Source organism: Palaemon carinicauda, chromosome 19, assembly GCF_036898095.1.
Source record: "Palaemon carinicauda isolate YSFRI2023 chromosome 19, ASM3689809v2, whole genome shotgun sequence".
NCBI lineage: Eukaryota > Metazoa > Arthropoda > Malacostraca > Decapoda > Palaemonidae > Palaemon > Palaemon carinicauda.
In genome coordinates this window covers 3,705,296-3,721,329 of record NC_090743.1, presented here as the reverse complement: position 1 = coordinate 3,721,329, position 16,034 = coordinate 3,705,296, and the positions used below count along the sequence as shown (strand labels likewise).

Sequence of the window (16,034 nt, the reverse complement as noted above, 5' to 3'; positions counted from 1 at the left end):
TGAGGTTTCTACGTGATTCCACAGCCAACGCATTCTCTTGTGTAGAAAGTTTAAATGAAAACAACACGCTTCTTTCTTTTTATTTCTGTTTGATGATAAACTCTTGTAAAGAAAACAATTACCTTCATACTTATTTACACTGATATGCATCTATTTGAAACATATTCTGGTCACGAATTAATTACATTATTATTAAAATACTGATGGTGCGCTAATGAGATCAATTTGCATTCGTCCATGGAAGCATTTAGGATAGATTGGTCAACATGGCATTGTGTCAGATTTTCTAATTAGATATTCACCAAACAATGCTTTTCTATAAGTAATTTTTAATTAGCTATTTCCAGATTGCAATAATTAATGTTTCTGTAATATAGTTACTCTCTCTCTCTCTCTCTCTCTCTCTCTCTCTCTCTCTCTCTCTCTCTCTCTCTCTCTCTCTCTCTCTCTCTCTCTCTTATATATATATATACATATGCATATATATATATATATACATATACATATATATATATATATATATATATATATATATATATATATATATATATATATATATATATATATACATATGTGTGTGTGTGTGTGTGTGTGGTCCTGTGTCTAGAATGCTTTTCTCGCACCAGTGACTTGGGACAAGTTAATTTACAACAAAGAAACATACATTTCAAATGTAATCAATTAAGAGCAATGCCTATGCTCACCTAATACGTAAATGAGAGAGAGAGAGAGAGAGAGAGAGAGAGAGAGAGAGAGAGAGAGAGAGAGAGAGAGAGAGAGAGAGAGAGAGATTTCATGTCTTGGCTATTCATGGAAATAAGGTCAATTCTAGAAAAATATATGAAACGCATCTTTAGATATTGTATGAAACATTTCTTTAATGGTGAATCAAAATAACGTTTCTACTTTTATCTTCCAGATGCGAGAAATTGGAATCGTAAAGATATCTTCAGTTCATCTCAAAATGAAAAGAGCATCGAAACTTGCTTGGTATTTTGACCGCAAGGAACTGTCCCCTCTCTCCATAATCCTGACGAAAGTTTTGATACTGATTGTTGCTGTTCTTGCAGTGGCAACACTCACTAATATACTTTTAATGTCTGCTTCAATTTCACTCTTCAAAATAAGTTGGATACCTGCCGGGGCTATAGTGAAAATGGAGGATTTTTCAGTAAGTTTCACATCATGTTACCGAAAGATGATTAATTGTTTCAACGCTCAATGTTGCTAAGAGGTTTTGACAATTATCGTACTCTGGCAACCATTCAGACAACATTTGTGTTTATAGATCTAAAAGGCTGAGTAATGAGATAAATATACAAGGTCAATCACTAAAAGGTTCTGAAAAAAAAAACGTAATGACCTGTATCTTGTCTCTGCCCTAGATGAGTAACTTTAGCTGTGTACTGTATATCAATACAATTTGTGTTTCCGACCCAGTAGGCCATATTACCGTAGACGTGCCTTGAACAATTTCACTGAATGATATATATACTTGTCGTTGAACCTTAATCTTTAATATACTTGGAATCCAAGTAAATCACTTAGGGACGAACATATATATAGAGATAATATTCCATGTTTGTCAGCCATATTGGAAACCATCTTGACTGTATCAAATTCCTCAATTAGGATAGAGTAGACCCAAGTAGATTCAAATTCACCATTCCCAAATGAGTATCATCAATAACAAAACATTGCTTGAACTCTGAAAAACCTTAGTCTGGATCGTCAGGTTACGAGTACCCAATCACTGAATCTGAAGAAAACGGTCTTATTTTGTAATGTGACTTTCACTTGTGAGTTTCTGTAGAATTTGATAGCAATTAGCAATATTTAACTCATTACATAACCTTTCAGTTCTCCTGAAACATGTTTTGTAAGAATATGCATATATTGATGGACCCTCATACTTTCTTTCAGGCGACATTGACTGAGCAAGAAGGTCCCAGGAGTTTCAATGGCAAGAAAGACATACTGGAATCTAAGGAACATTCCATCTTTCTTTCTAAAGGCTACACCATTCCTGGATGCCCTTGTGTCAGGTATGAACCTAGGGATTATTTGCTGCAGGATTTGTTGTTCTATTGCATGCATATATCATTTTTTGGCTCAAGCCATGGAAGGTTCCTATTGGTAGCTTTCTAAGGGATATTTTGAAAGCTACCAATAGGAACCTTCCATCAGGACAACATGGCTATCTCACCCAAAAATAGATTTTTCGCTTCGCTTCAAAATCCGTTTTCTCATCTTAACTTATAAGTATTCCTCTTCTTCTGCATGAACAGGTTTGGCTTTTCAGTGGAGAGTCTGAGAGATGCTCAGCTGGAAATAAAGAAAAACAAAGGAAGTTTCTCAAAGACCTTTGTTGAAAAATACAGCTTTGAAGGACAATCTACTTGCTCAGACTTCTCAACGCAGCGCGGAGCAGGACAAAACGTTGTTTCCTACTCGTTCTACTCATCTGAAGGGAAGGTTGACCCAGGTAATGACCAATGATAACTCTCCATAGCATAAAAGTTAAGTTTATGCTGTTAATTCTATCCCATATCTATGAGTTTTTCATCTATGCGTTTTTGTGTTTCACGTGAATTGCACATCATACTTAAGATCTGTAAGCACGGTGGAGTGCCTTGCACGCCTCACTCTAAGAAAGAGCACCAAGCCACACCCTTACTTCACTGCGAGTAACCAGGCAGTGGTATAGGGAAATATGGCATAGGCAGTGGGCGGGACTACACAAAGGAACTCGCCACGCAGTAAGGGTGAGACAGAGTGTATTTACGCAGAGGTGTGTGCCAGGAATTTCTGTGTCCAAATTTACATTAAAATCTATGATACTAATATCTCCATTTGAATTGTATTAATTTTTTTCTCTCGTGTGTACAGCAAATGTACTTACTAATGTCACATCTGAATTTATTATGATACCTACAGGAAATAGAATATGGGCTTTTAGTATATCAGATGCATATGTCTCCGTGAATCACATCACACAAGTACAACTCTCTTACTCTATTGGAATTAGTCACTTATGTTACCATAAGTAATTAACCTATTCCTAATGTTTTTCTTGTAGATATGCTGATTTCTATCCAACTAAAAATGATTAATCAGTAACAATGTATGCGACTTTCATCTTATTCCCACAAACAACTACACATAGAAGAAAATACTGCCTTTATCTCAACGAACAACTGCTCAAGAAATGTCATTCTAATTGACAAATTGAGATAAATGGGACATTAAACTGATCTCACAGAGTATTTTGAAGGTCATTCTAGGCTATTGCGGAAGACGTCCAAAATCAGGAACATACAACTAACTTCCCAAGCGCTCACCGAGGCTTGAATATCCTGAAGATTATTTAGTATCAATTATCACAACTACTTTCTGTATTTACAACCTGTGACACACTGTCGACTTAACTGACAGCTTTTGCCAGCTTTCTGGGCTGCCGTCACTACAAAATAGAGCAGAATACAACTCCCGATTATCAGTCATAGCACAGACTTCTGATTTACAGTTCCTTGAATTATTCATTGCTTGTCATCTCATATATGGTAGTAGTTTCCCCAATTACTATGCAAAATGTTTGAAACTGACGACAATTTTCCAATCTAAATCTTTCATGGCGGTTAAACTTCATTGAAATATCTAGAAATTTCTAGTATCCATCATATAACATAGTGAATCCTTTCTCTACTCTTCTAGCAAGTCATCACTTCAAGAAGTATCTCTCTCAGTTACATGCAAGAGCAGGAACCATAAAGGGTAATTATGAAGACTGGATAATGAGAATATATCATAACACGTCACAGGACGACGAACACGGCCTGCGCTTCTTGTGTCGACTGTACTGCGTCCACCGACACGTCGATCTTTGTCATGTCAAGGACCTACCTTCGATTGGTATGTTATTGAGTTCTAACTTATAATATCTTAACAGAAACTTTGATTGAACTCTTCCCATCTTCCAAAAAGTATAGTGTCAAAGCAAGCTGTAACTGTGAATTATACAATATTCTGTCCATATTTCAAAAGTACAGTAGTAAAGCAACCTGTTAAATGTGAATGATATCCTGTTTATCTTCCAAAAGTACTTTGGTAAAGCAAGCTGTTAACTGTGAACGATATCCTGTCCATATTCGAAAACTATCGTGGTAAAGCAAGCTGTTAACACTGAATGATATCCTGTTCATATTTCAAAATAACGGTGGTAAAGCAAGCTGCTCACTGTGAATAATATCTTGTCCATTTCCAAAAGTACGATGGCAAAGCAAGCTGTTAATTGTGAATGATATCCTGTCCATCTTTCAAAAGTACCTTGGTAAAGCAAGCTGTTAATTGTGAATGATATTCTGTCTATCTTCCAAAAGTACCTTGGTAAAGAAAGCTGTTAATTGTGAATGATATCCTGTCTATCTTCCAAAAGTACCTTGGTAAAGAAAGCTGTTAATTGTGAATGATATCCTGTCTATCTTCCAAAAGTTCCTTGGTAAAGCAAGCTGTTAACTGTGAATGATATCCTGTCCATCTTCCGGAAGTACAGTGGTAAAGAAAGCTGTTAATTGTGAATGATATCCTGTCCATCTTTCAAAAGTACCTTGGTAAAGCAAGCTGTTAATTGTGAATGATATCCTGTCTATCTTCCAAAAGTACCTTGGTAAAGAAAGCTGTTAATTGTGAATGATATCCTGTCTATCTTCCAAAAGTTCCTTGGTAAAGCAAGCTGTTAACTGTGAATGATATCCTGTCCATCTTCCGGAAGTACAGTGGTAAAGAAAGCTGTTAACTGTGATTGGTATCCCATCCATATTACAAAAGTACAGTAGTAAAGCAAGTTGTAACTGTAAATGATATCCTCTCCATATTCCAAAAGTACAGTGGTAAAGCAAGCTGTTAACTGTGAATGATATCCAGTCCATATTCCAAAAGTACAATAGCAGAGCAAGCAATGAACTAAATCGGATTTAATTTCAGGCAATTTAGAGATGACTAATGGCATTGGGCGAACATGGAGATTTTCAGTAATGGGTGACCCGACTGTTTCAAAGTTCCTCATCAGAGACACAGACAGGTATTCTTATGCTGTTTCTTGTCCCTTTAGTTCTTATTTTGACATTTGAAAACCCTTGTAACAATCATTCCCACTATAAAGGTGGTAAAAACATGCCGAGAAAATCTGCAATTCTTAAGGTAGCAAAAATTATTTAACAGGGGAGTAAATGGACGTATAGTCTTTACCTATGTTTTGGTACTGGTAAACATCACATTCATCCCTGACCCAATTGTGTCCTGACTCCCTGCTCCGTCCCACTTCATTTACCTAAACTGACCTAATATGCTGAGTTCTTATTCATTATGCACTCGATTCTGCCTAATGTTACAGTGCTTCAACACTTTTATAACCAAGATAAACCAAAATATTACCAATTTTCTACTTTGTAATGCTGGCTAGATGAGGGATACAAAAATAGTGTTCCAAAAGCAGCCATGAACAGGACAGTAACACGATGTATTGGTAACGTGATATAGTGACTGTAGTATAGTGACATGATATAATGGCTGTAGTGTAGTGAAAGAATGATAAGTACCTGAGTAATTTACACGAAGCATGTATCTAATCCACCGTATGCCCGTGAAAGAATTAAGTTGATACAAAAATCAGCAGTGTCAGCAAAAGCTTCCCTAAAATAAGATGACAGATGAACAATAAGATAAGAAATAAGATCCACAATGAAAGCCGTATATGTATTTGAAAAATCTAGGCGAGTTCCCTCAAGTTCGATATGCTTTGGCAATATTATAAGTTATAGGGATAAGACTTCAGTCAGAGGGACTAGAGTGGTCACTTTTTATTAATACTAGCTAAACAAATGTTTGTTTACCATTTGTTTTCACACTTAAACTTTACGTTTTCCTGCAATTCCATATGTGAATGTATTATTGCTACTTTATTATATAGTCATGGCAACATATTAGCTTATCCAGGCAGGTTAAACACGTACACAGAAGGACTTTGTTTTGAGTATATTATCCCAATTTGTTTAAAGACTAAGCTAACTTTAAGTTAGGATTTGTTTGTTTTCTATATTTACTTGGGATTTTTCATATTTATTTAACAATTAACAGATTCCACAAAAGGTTACTGGTCTTGGAAATTTCTATTTTATAATTAAACTGCAATAAATTCTGAAACATTTTCCCCATTATACCTTTCCATAGCTGGATACTCGACAGAGAAGTGTCCGCTGTGAAAGAGTGGTTATCGTCAAACAAAAGCTTCCATACTATCCACGACCACCCTAACCACAAGGCTGTAATTCTAGCTGGTAAGAAATCTTCAATAATATCATGTTTCTGCTTATGTTTGAATAGTATATTTTCATAAGGATGTTACCATCAGTACACTTTGCATGGAGCACCAGAAGCATTATTAGCAGATCTCTGCAGTATTCCAGTGTCCGTTTTGGCTTCCTATTACTTTCATCCCCACACCCTTTCATCTATCTTGCTACCAAACCTATTAAATTTTACTGCAAAGCACAACTGCGGGGGTTCCCCCCCCCCCCCTTCCACCATGGCACTTAATGGTCTCCCCAGCCCCAGTGTTGGGCCATATAACCCAAACTCTATAAATCAAATCAGATCAGACAGGAAGTGACTTTTGCTGCAGACAGCAAATGTAAACAGAAAATAAAGATTGTAACATTCAAAGATTCAGAGAAGCCCACATCATGTACTTCACGTGCTAAGGATATAAGGAAGGAGTAGTCTATGGTAAGGACACTATGAACTATTCCAAAGCTCGAACAATTCTCTATACCTGTACACGAGGTGTTATTACCAGCAGAATATCTGATATACAGAAAAAATAAACATGTTGATACATATTCTTTTTTTTTACTATACAAATACCTAACTGCTTATTCTATATCAAAATATTTGACTTATCAATGGTCTTTTTGTCTCCGTCATTCACCAGATCGAAATTGTTCTTTAGAGGCTAAATATGCTTTGTTAATTCCAGGTCTTTGGGGAGGAACGAACAAAGACCCAGCTTTGATGAGAAGCCTCAGAGAAGAGATGTTTCAGAAGCCTTTGAACCTGAGTAAAAAATTTGACCAGCATCTACTAGGAACTCTTGTATGGCCACATATAAAGGTAATAGAAAATACATCAGTTGTATACACTAACCCTAGAAAATGTCAATAAGTTAAGAGTGAATGGAAACCAGAAAAAATGGAATAATGGGTCTTGATATTTGATTAATAAAGGTTTTTGATTGTAAATGTGAAGGACGATGATAGATTGAGAGAAGAGATGATTCACAGTTTTGATGAAGCGATGAAGGTACTAGGTGTATGCAAAAGATTAGGAAGAGATTTGGAGTGTCTCCACAGAGAAAGACAGGTACTGCTGATAGAAATAGTTGGGGAAATGCATTAATATTACAGAATTTAGTTTGTGGATAGCTGTAAGTTATGATGTTATTGCTGAGCCAGCTCTCTTTTATGGTAGAGATTGTTGTCTGTCCACCTTTACATAGGAGATTGTTGTGCCAGTTTTCCTTAACGGAAGAAATGTTTTAGTCTGATCTCCTTTACGGGAAAAGATTGTGGAGTCTGTTCTCCCTTACAAAGAAGAATGTCAAATCTCGTCTCCTTTACGAAAAAGATTGTTGAGTCTGTTCTTTACAGAAAAGATTGCCGAGTCTGTTCTTCTTTATGGAAGAGATTGTTGAGTCTGTTTTTCTTTATGGAAAAGGTTGTTGAGTCTGTTTTCCCCTTACAAAAAACATGGTTGAATCTGTTCTTCTTTACGGAAGAGATTGTTGAATCTATTCTTCTCTACGGAAGAGACTGCTGAGTCTGTTCTTAATGGAAGAGGTTGTTGAAACTGTTTTTCTTTATGGAAGAGAAGTTGAGTCTGTTTCTCTTTACAGAGGAAACTGTCGAGTCGGTATTCCTTTACAAAAAAGATTGTTGAGTCTGTTCTTTACTGGGGATTGTTGAGTCTATTCTTCTTTATAGAAGAGTTTGTTTAGTCTGTTCTCTTTTACGGAAGAGATTGTGGAGTCTGTTCTTCTTTACTTAAGAGATTATTGTATCCGTTCTTCTTTACAGAAGGGACTGTCGAGTCTGTCCTTCTTTACAGAAAAGATTGTCGAGTCTGTTCTTCTCTACAAAAAAAAAAAAAGATTGTTGAGTCTTCTTTTTTATGGAAGAAACTGAGACAGATTTTCCTTACGAAAGAGATTGTTGAGTATGTTCTTCTTTACAGCAGAGATTACTGATTCTATTCTTCTTTATGGAAGAGATTATTGAGTCTATTGATATAATATGCAAGAGGTTGCAGTGATTAAAAGACAGGTCTTGATGGCTTGGGTGCTAGGTAGAGACTGCCCTTTATTCATAGCTACATGGGACTACATGATACTACATCCCCCTTATCACATACAAAGCATTGATTACACATAATAACTAATCTGGCTTATAAGTACAAAGAAATAAACGATGAAAGTTCCATATTCAAACGTATTCCATTGTTTTCATCCCTTCACAATAAACATACATAGTACAATTTGTGATTGTGGATAATAATAATATAAACATAATAGCTATTATCTTTGCAGACTTTGGTCCGAATAGTGTTGGTTACAGCAGGCCAGTCATAAATATGAAAATAAATGGCAAATTATAATTTTTTTTTTTTGATGCAAAGAACAACACCCAAAATATATTAAAACAAAATGGAAACTTGATACACATGTAACGAGTGTTCGAAATGGAGCCTGTTCTCCAGTCCGAGACTCGTAAATTTTCAAATTAAATTCATTATTCTGAATCACTTATCAGTCCTGGGACTGATAACTTTTCTTGAGTTTCAAACTCTGGTAACGACCTCTCAGAATTTTCGGTCATGAAACGAGGGCGGGGGGGAGTTGTATATTATTATTTAACTTAACACTTTATGGGAATTTACAGTATGTGACCGCGTTACTTTCAATATATCTGGATGGGGTTTTCACCAGCCGGCCTGACTTGGTATACACCGCTGTCGGGTCTGTAGTGTTATCACTAGTTGCGGGTCTTTGGTGGGTTATTTCGGTCTCACTAGGTGGCGGCAGCGATATATCGGCGGGTCGTGGTGGAGGCTGTGCTGATGATGTTGGAGCCTGCTGCCAGGTGTTGGACGGTTCTGTGTTTGTCACGAGCGGTGTCGGACGGATGTGGGACCGGTTCCTCCTGAGGCACGCTCCGTTTTGGGCTTCCACAATGTATGATTGGGGTTCTTCTGACTTACGTACCACTCTGCCTGGCACCCATGTGTGGCAGGCCTTGTCGAATATTCGGACTGGTTGTTCGGGTTGGAGGTCTGTGAAGTGCCGTTGTGTCCGATTTGGTCCTAGGCGGTCCTGGAGGTGGTTGCGGGTCGTGATGTGTGCGAGATGTGGTTCGTATCTGCCTGGTAGGTCAGTGGTCACATTGCGACCAAACATGAGCTCTGCGGGGCTGGTTGTCTTATTGTCGATCGGGGTGGCCCGTAAGTGGAGTAATGCAGTATGCATATCACCGCCTGTCTCAAGGCATTTTTTGATAATCGCCTTGCATGTTCCAACTGCGCGCTCCGCGAGGCCATTGGACTGAGGGTAATGTGGGCTTGATGTGATGTGCTCAATACCCCAGGCTTTTGTGAAGTCCCTCATGGCTGCTCCCGTGTATTGAGGTCCGTTGTCTGAGACCAGGGTTTTGGGGCATCCGAACACCGAACACAGGAATTTGAGGTGGTTGGCCACACTTTCAGATGACAGGTTTTTTAGTTCGGTGACCATCGGGAATTTTGTGAAATAATCAGTTGTGATCAGATATGTCTTGTGGCCAATTTGGAAGATGTCCGAAGCGACTTTGAACCAGGGCATTGGGGGAATGTCATGATGCGTGGTTTCACTAGGACTTTGCTGGGGCTGGTACTTCTGGCATATGTCACATGCCCTGACCTTGTCCTCTATATCCTTTGCAATGTTGGGCCAGAATACACACTCCCGTGCCAGCGCTTGTGTTTTTGTGATCCCTTGGTGGGACCGGTGGAGCTGGTCCAGTATCCGGCCTCTGACCTCTTTGGGGATGATAACTTGTCGCCCTTTGAATATGACTCCGTCTTCCACGGCAAGGCATTCTCTGTATGAGAAAAACTGGCGGATATCGGGGTGACAGCCTTTTACTGAGGTAGGCCAACCCTCGATGATAGTATGCTTGAGAGTGCGCAGCACTGGGTCGGTGTCAGACTTATGGCGGACCTCTTCCAAAATCTGGGGACCAAATTTTATGAGTGCAACTGATATCACGTCGATGTCATCTAGTTCCAGTCCGTCCACTCGTGTATCCAAAGGGATTTCCTTGTCATTTTGTGGGTTAGGAAGGCGTGATAGGGCGTCGGAGAGTACAAGGGTTCGTCCTTCCTTGTACTTGACCCTCATGTCATAACCCTGCAGTTTCAAGAAGAGACGTTGTAGTCTAGGTGGGGCACTGATCAGTGGCTTCTCCCAGATATTAACGAGGGGTTTGTGGTCAGTGACAGCTTCGAAGTCTCTTCCGTATAGGTAGGTATGAAATCGTTGCACGCCGTGTACTAGTCCAAGGGCCTCTCGCTCGATATTGCTGTAATTTGCCTGCGTTGGTGTCAGGGCTTTGCTGGCGAAGGCTATTACTTTCCCGTCTTGGATGAGGGCCACCCCGAGGCCTTTTTGCGATGCATCGACTTCAAGAGTCACGGGTCGAGTTGGGTCATAGTAAGACAGCGTGCTTGATGGTGCTATTTGGCGTTTCAGGTGTTGATAGGTGGATTCATGGTCTTCTTCCCATTAGAAGGGCACATCTTCCTTGACCAGATCTCGAAGTCTTTGTGACTGAGCTAAGTAATGTGGTACATAGGGGCTGAGGTAAGTCATTACTCCCAGGAATCTCTGTAGTTCCTCTTTATTGGAGGGTGACGGCAAGCTATGCAGGTCGTGTACCTTTGACGGGTCTGGCATCATGCCCTTGCTGGTATAGCGTGTTCCGAAAAACTCGATTTCTGGTTTTGAAATGGAGCATTTCTTCGAGTTTAGGCTGAGTCTGTGTTGGGCTGCACGCTGCATGAACCCCATCAGGTTTTTGTCGTGTTCCGACTGGTCTTTCCCACATATTGCCACGTCATCAGCGATGCCAACAACACCTGGGAGATTCTCGGTGATGGAGTCCATCCTGGCTTGAAATATGTCCTGGCTTACATTCAGCCCGAATGGTAGCCTTGTCCAACAATACCGGCCGTGTGGTGTTCGGAACGTTGTCAGTAGTTGTGAGTCTTCGTGTAGCGGTATACTCCAGTAGCCTGCTTTGGCGTCTAGCTTGGAGAACACTTTCGCTTTGGAGAATACCGGGTTGATCTCTTCTAGAGTGGGAATCTTGTGGGGACATCTTTTGAGGTTTTGGTTGAGCCGCTTGGGGTCCAGGCAGATCCGTAGGCTTCCATCGGGTTTTGTGACATACACAAGGCTGCTACACCAGTCTGTATGTGCCGTTACGAGTCTGATAACCCCCTCTTTCTCCATAGTGTCAAGCTCGGACTTGATGCGGGGCTTCAGGTGGATACTCACCTTACGGGGCGGATCACAGAAAGGTATCGCGTCATCCTTGAGGTGGAGCATCGCGGGCTCTTTTAGTTTGCCGATACAGTCAAACTGTGCTGGGAATTGGGCTTTTAGTTGTTCGACTGACCTAATAGGGCCTTGTTGCCTTGATTGCTCAGGTATTCCAGTAACGTCGTTGACATTGATATCCACAATACCGAGTTTTTGGCATGAGGGAAGGCCAAGTATGGCTGGACCAGACACATCAACCACGAAGAACTTTTCTTGCGAGAATGCTGGGTTGCTGAGTTTGCGGACGCTGAGCATTAGTGACCCTAGGCAGGGAATATTGTCGCCATTGTATGATGTTAGTCTTACTGACGGTTCTGGGGATAGTACGAGGCTGGTGGGTGCATCACCAAACATTTGCTTGTATATCCGCAAGGGCAGCGTATTGCCACCGGAACCTGTGTCGATTTTGAGTTTCAGGGGCCCATAGGCTGGGGGGTTTTCATGCTTGACCATGAGCTTTGAGAATGCTTCTCGTTTCGGTGCCACTCCTATGTCGGATATCGTTATCATGTCGAAGTTTGGCATATAATCTGTTTCTTCCTCAAGATTAGGGTTTTCATTAACCATGACTTCGTGTTGCCTGTGGTTAGGAGCCCGATTCGGCCGTCGGTAGGAGCGCCCTCTTGTCTTGCTCTGACGTTGTGTCTGCTGCATGTTGTCTCCTGGCATTGTTCTGCCTCCATCAGTTTTGCGGCACATCTTTTTCCAGTGCCCCTTGATGCCACAACCACTGCATCTGTCATTGTAAGCGGGGCATGACCTTATGGGATGGCTAAGCCCACAATTCCAGCAGGGGTTGTCCATGGTTTGTAGTTTGTTCCGTGGCTCGTTGCTTTCCCTTCGAATTGCATCCACGTTGGTATGGCTTGTACTTGTGTTCTCAGAGCTCATCTGTATGGAGTGTAATGATGCCGTGGAGGCCGCAATGGCCTCGTATTCCCGACCTCTCTCTAGAACGTTGCTCACAGCATAGCCCTTCGGTTTAGTTAGGAGTTCTTTCCGAAATTCTTCGAATTGTGTTCGTAGTATGGTCATTTCGATAAGTCGTTCGTTGAGTTCTCTGTCTTCAAACTCGCACTTTGTCGCTTTTTCACGGAGTCTGGCCAGGAATTGACTGATTGTTTCAGCAGGTTTCTGTTTGGTATTTGCAAATTCGAGGCGGTGAACTCGGAAATTTATTTTGACCGTTGCATCAACCTCACTTTCAATAAGCCTCCATATGTTCTGCGGCACAAGTTGCTCCTGTTCAGTGAGGCCGCTCGCCAAGATACGCCTCATGCCCTCATCGCCGAGGGCAATTTTAATTTTAGTTGCTTGCTTGCTTGGGTCTGTGACTTCCTGGTCTTCGAGGTATAAGTTCATGCGCGCCTTGAATGCACGAAATGACTCGGCCAGGGGCTGGTGAGCCCAGTCCATACTTGGGCATTTAGGCTGGGCCATAATTGGAATTGGTTTCGAGTGTTACACAATAGATAGATAGTGATTGGATTAATAACACAGTTTACGGTTCACAATGAGAGACATATAATAAGAGTATGGAAATCACTATAAAAATTTGTCACTGGTAGTCGGCACGGTTTTCAGTTTTGTTTACACTGCTGAATGTACGTCGTTGTTTGGCTCATTTTGTGAAGTAGTGCACGGATAACAATGGCCAAAATACTTGTAAGTAATCTATTCACAACTTTCTTCACTATTCTCACTGTAATCACAGTGCACTAATGTCCATTCTATGCCATATCCTGACGATATAAGTTATGTACGGTTGTTATCTGGGCCGGTATGACAGTCTTTGTCCAGTTGCCGTTGGGTGAAAATGGCGTCATCTGCGGCCGCTGGTAATAAACTTGGGCTGATTATGAGTCCTCTTCTCAGTTATTACGGACAGGAGAGGTAAGTAAAGTGTCTCTATGGTCCGAGTTTGTTGATGGAATGGCGTGGGTTGCGTTACCACGCTGCCACCATGATATAATATGCAAGAGGTTGCAGTGATTAAAAGACAGGTCTTGATGGCTTGGGTGCTAGGTAGAGACTGCCCTTTATTCATAGCTACATGGGACTACATGATACTACATCTATTACCTTTAAAAAAAAAAGAGATTGTTGAGTATATTCTTCTTTACCGAATTATTCTCAAGTCAGTTTTTCTTTACGGAAGAGATTGTTAAATCCGCTCTCCTTTACAAAAAAGATTGTTGAATTTGTTCTTCTTTACTGAAGAGATTGTTGAGTCTGTTTTTTAATGAAGAGATTGTTGAGTCTGTTCTTTACAGAAGCGATTGAGGAGTCTGTTCTTTACTGAAGAGATTCTGGAGTCTGTTCTTTACAGAAGAGATTCTTGAATCTGTTCGTTACAGAAGAGATTCTTGAGTCTATTCGTTACAGAGATTCTTGAGTCTGTTCTTTACAGAAGTGATTCTTGAGTCTGTTGTTCTTTATGGATGAGATTGTTGAAACTGTTTTTCTTTGTGGAAGAGATTGTTGAGTCTGTTCTTTACAGAGGAGAATCTTGAATCTGTTCTTTATTGAAGAGATGTTTTTGTTGTAGATTATAGCCAACAGTTCTCGTTGGCACGGGCCATTCCCTTGGCCGGCCAGTAGAGAAGAGATTGACGAGTCTGTTCTTTACAGAAGAGATTCTTGAGTCTGTTCTTCACGGAAGAGATTATTGAAACTGTTTTTCTTTATGGAAGAGAAGTTGAGTCTGTTCCTCTTTACAGAAGAGACTGTTGAGTCGGTACTCCTTTACAAAAGAAGATTGTTGAATCTGTTCTTCTTTACTGAAGATTGTTGAGTCTGTTCTTCTTTATAGAAGAGATTGTTTAGTCTGTTCTTTTTTATGGAAGAGATTGTTGAGTCTATTCTTCTTTATGGAAGACATAGTTAATTCCGTTCTTCTTTAAGGAAGAGATTGTTGAGTCTGTTCTTCTTTACATAAGAGATTATTGTGTCTATTCTTCTTGAAACTGTTTTTCTTTATGGAAGATACTGGTGAGTCCGTTCTTTACAGAAATTATTGTAGAATCTGTTCTTTACAAAGGAGATTTTTTCAGCAAGTTCAACTTTATTGTTATTTTATAATTATTATTAAGCTACAACCCTAGTCGACTTTTTTAAATATAACAAGATCATCTTTATGATTTCAGAATGACGTCATGCAACACAACAGTTACAACTGCCACACCAATGCGCTTCCTTTCCCAACCCAGAGGGTAGATGGGCTGTACTGTGGCTGGGGACCGTTTAAATTCAAAGAGAGAAAGAAAGTGTTCCTGACTAAGTGTCCCGAAGAGTGTAGGCCTAAAGATCATAAAAACTGGCAGTTTTGTTAATTTCAAATTAACTTTATAACTGATAAAGTAAATAAATATTATTGTTAGAATTTTTTTTATTATTATTGCATACCCTATACTCAAGGTGATTATACTCAATTTTTTTTAATGAGGCGCATTTGCACCGACTTGCAGCGGTGCCCTTTTAGCTCAGAAAAGTTTCCTGCTCTCTGATTGGTTAGAATTATCTTCTCTAACCAATCAGTGATCAGGAAACTTTTCCGAGCGAAAAGGGCACCCCTGCAAGTCTGTGCAAATCTGCCTCACTGAAAAGAATTGACTATAGACATCGCGTATTTATGACATTTGTCTCGTATCAACCATCCCCGGGATGCCTTAAGTCCCGTATTTTCAATATTTGAAAAATAACATGCTAACAAGAAAGAGGAAAAGGATTTTATAAGGATTATGGAAAGGTTTTCATCACATGTATTTATTTCCTCTCCTCACTGAGCTATTTATCACTGTTGGAGCCCTTGGGCTTATAGCATCCTGCTTTTCCAAGTAAGGTTGTAGCTTAGTTAGTAATACTGATAATGTCATCAATTTATTCAATATATTATGGCAAGTGACTTTAATTATACTGTAATATCCTTCAAAGCTGTAAATCATGCTTGATTGCAATATTGTAATGTTTCGACACATGTAATGAGCAATTGTTTTTACCAAAATTTACAATGAACACATTTTAAAACAAAAGAAAAGTCAACGAAGACACAGGTGAGGATTTCGCGCTGCGCTACTGCGTGTGTAACACATTTTAAAACAAAAGAAAAGTCAACGAAGACACGGGTGAGGATTTCGCGCTGCGTTACTGCGTGCGTAACTTAAGTTGTGTGTCTATATTGTTCCACTACATCTCCAATTTAGGTGTTCCTTATTTCAATTTTCAAAATCTGGTCGCCCTGCCTATGCTATTCTTTGCTTATCCTACAATGGAACAGTTAATTACCTTCGTCAACTCTTTTGAGGTGAAGGTTATGTTTTGATAGGCATGTATTTATTTGTTTGTATGT

General features: G+C 39.8%; 1 protein-coding gene across 1 annotated transcript; it reads left to right on the top strand.

Moving 5' to 3' along the window:
• Positions 1-923: 923 nt before the first annotated feature.
• On the top strand, positions 924-15,018 carry LOC137658406 (uncharacterized). Its single transcript, XM_068393093.1, has 8 exons — positions 924-1,171; positions 1,924-2,045; positions 2,289-2,485; positions 3,715-3,912; positions 4,984-5,080; positions 6,229-6,335; positions 7,034-7,167; positions 14,833-15,018. The coding sequence occupies exons 1-8, from the start codon at positions 965-967 to the stop codon at positions 15,016-15,018; spliced, it is 1,248 nt and encodes a 415-aa protein (XP_068249194.1). The 5' UTR covers positions 924-964.
• Positions 15,019-16,034: the final 1,016 nt, after the last annotated feature.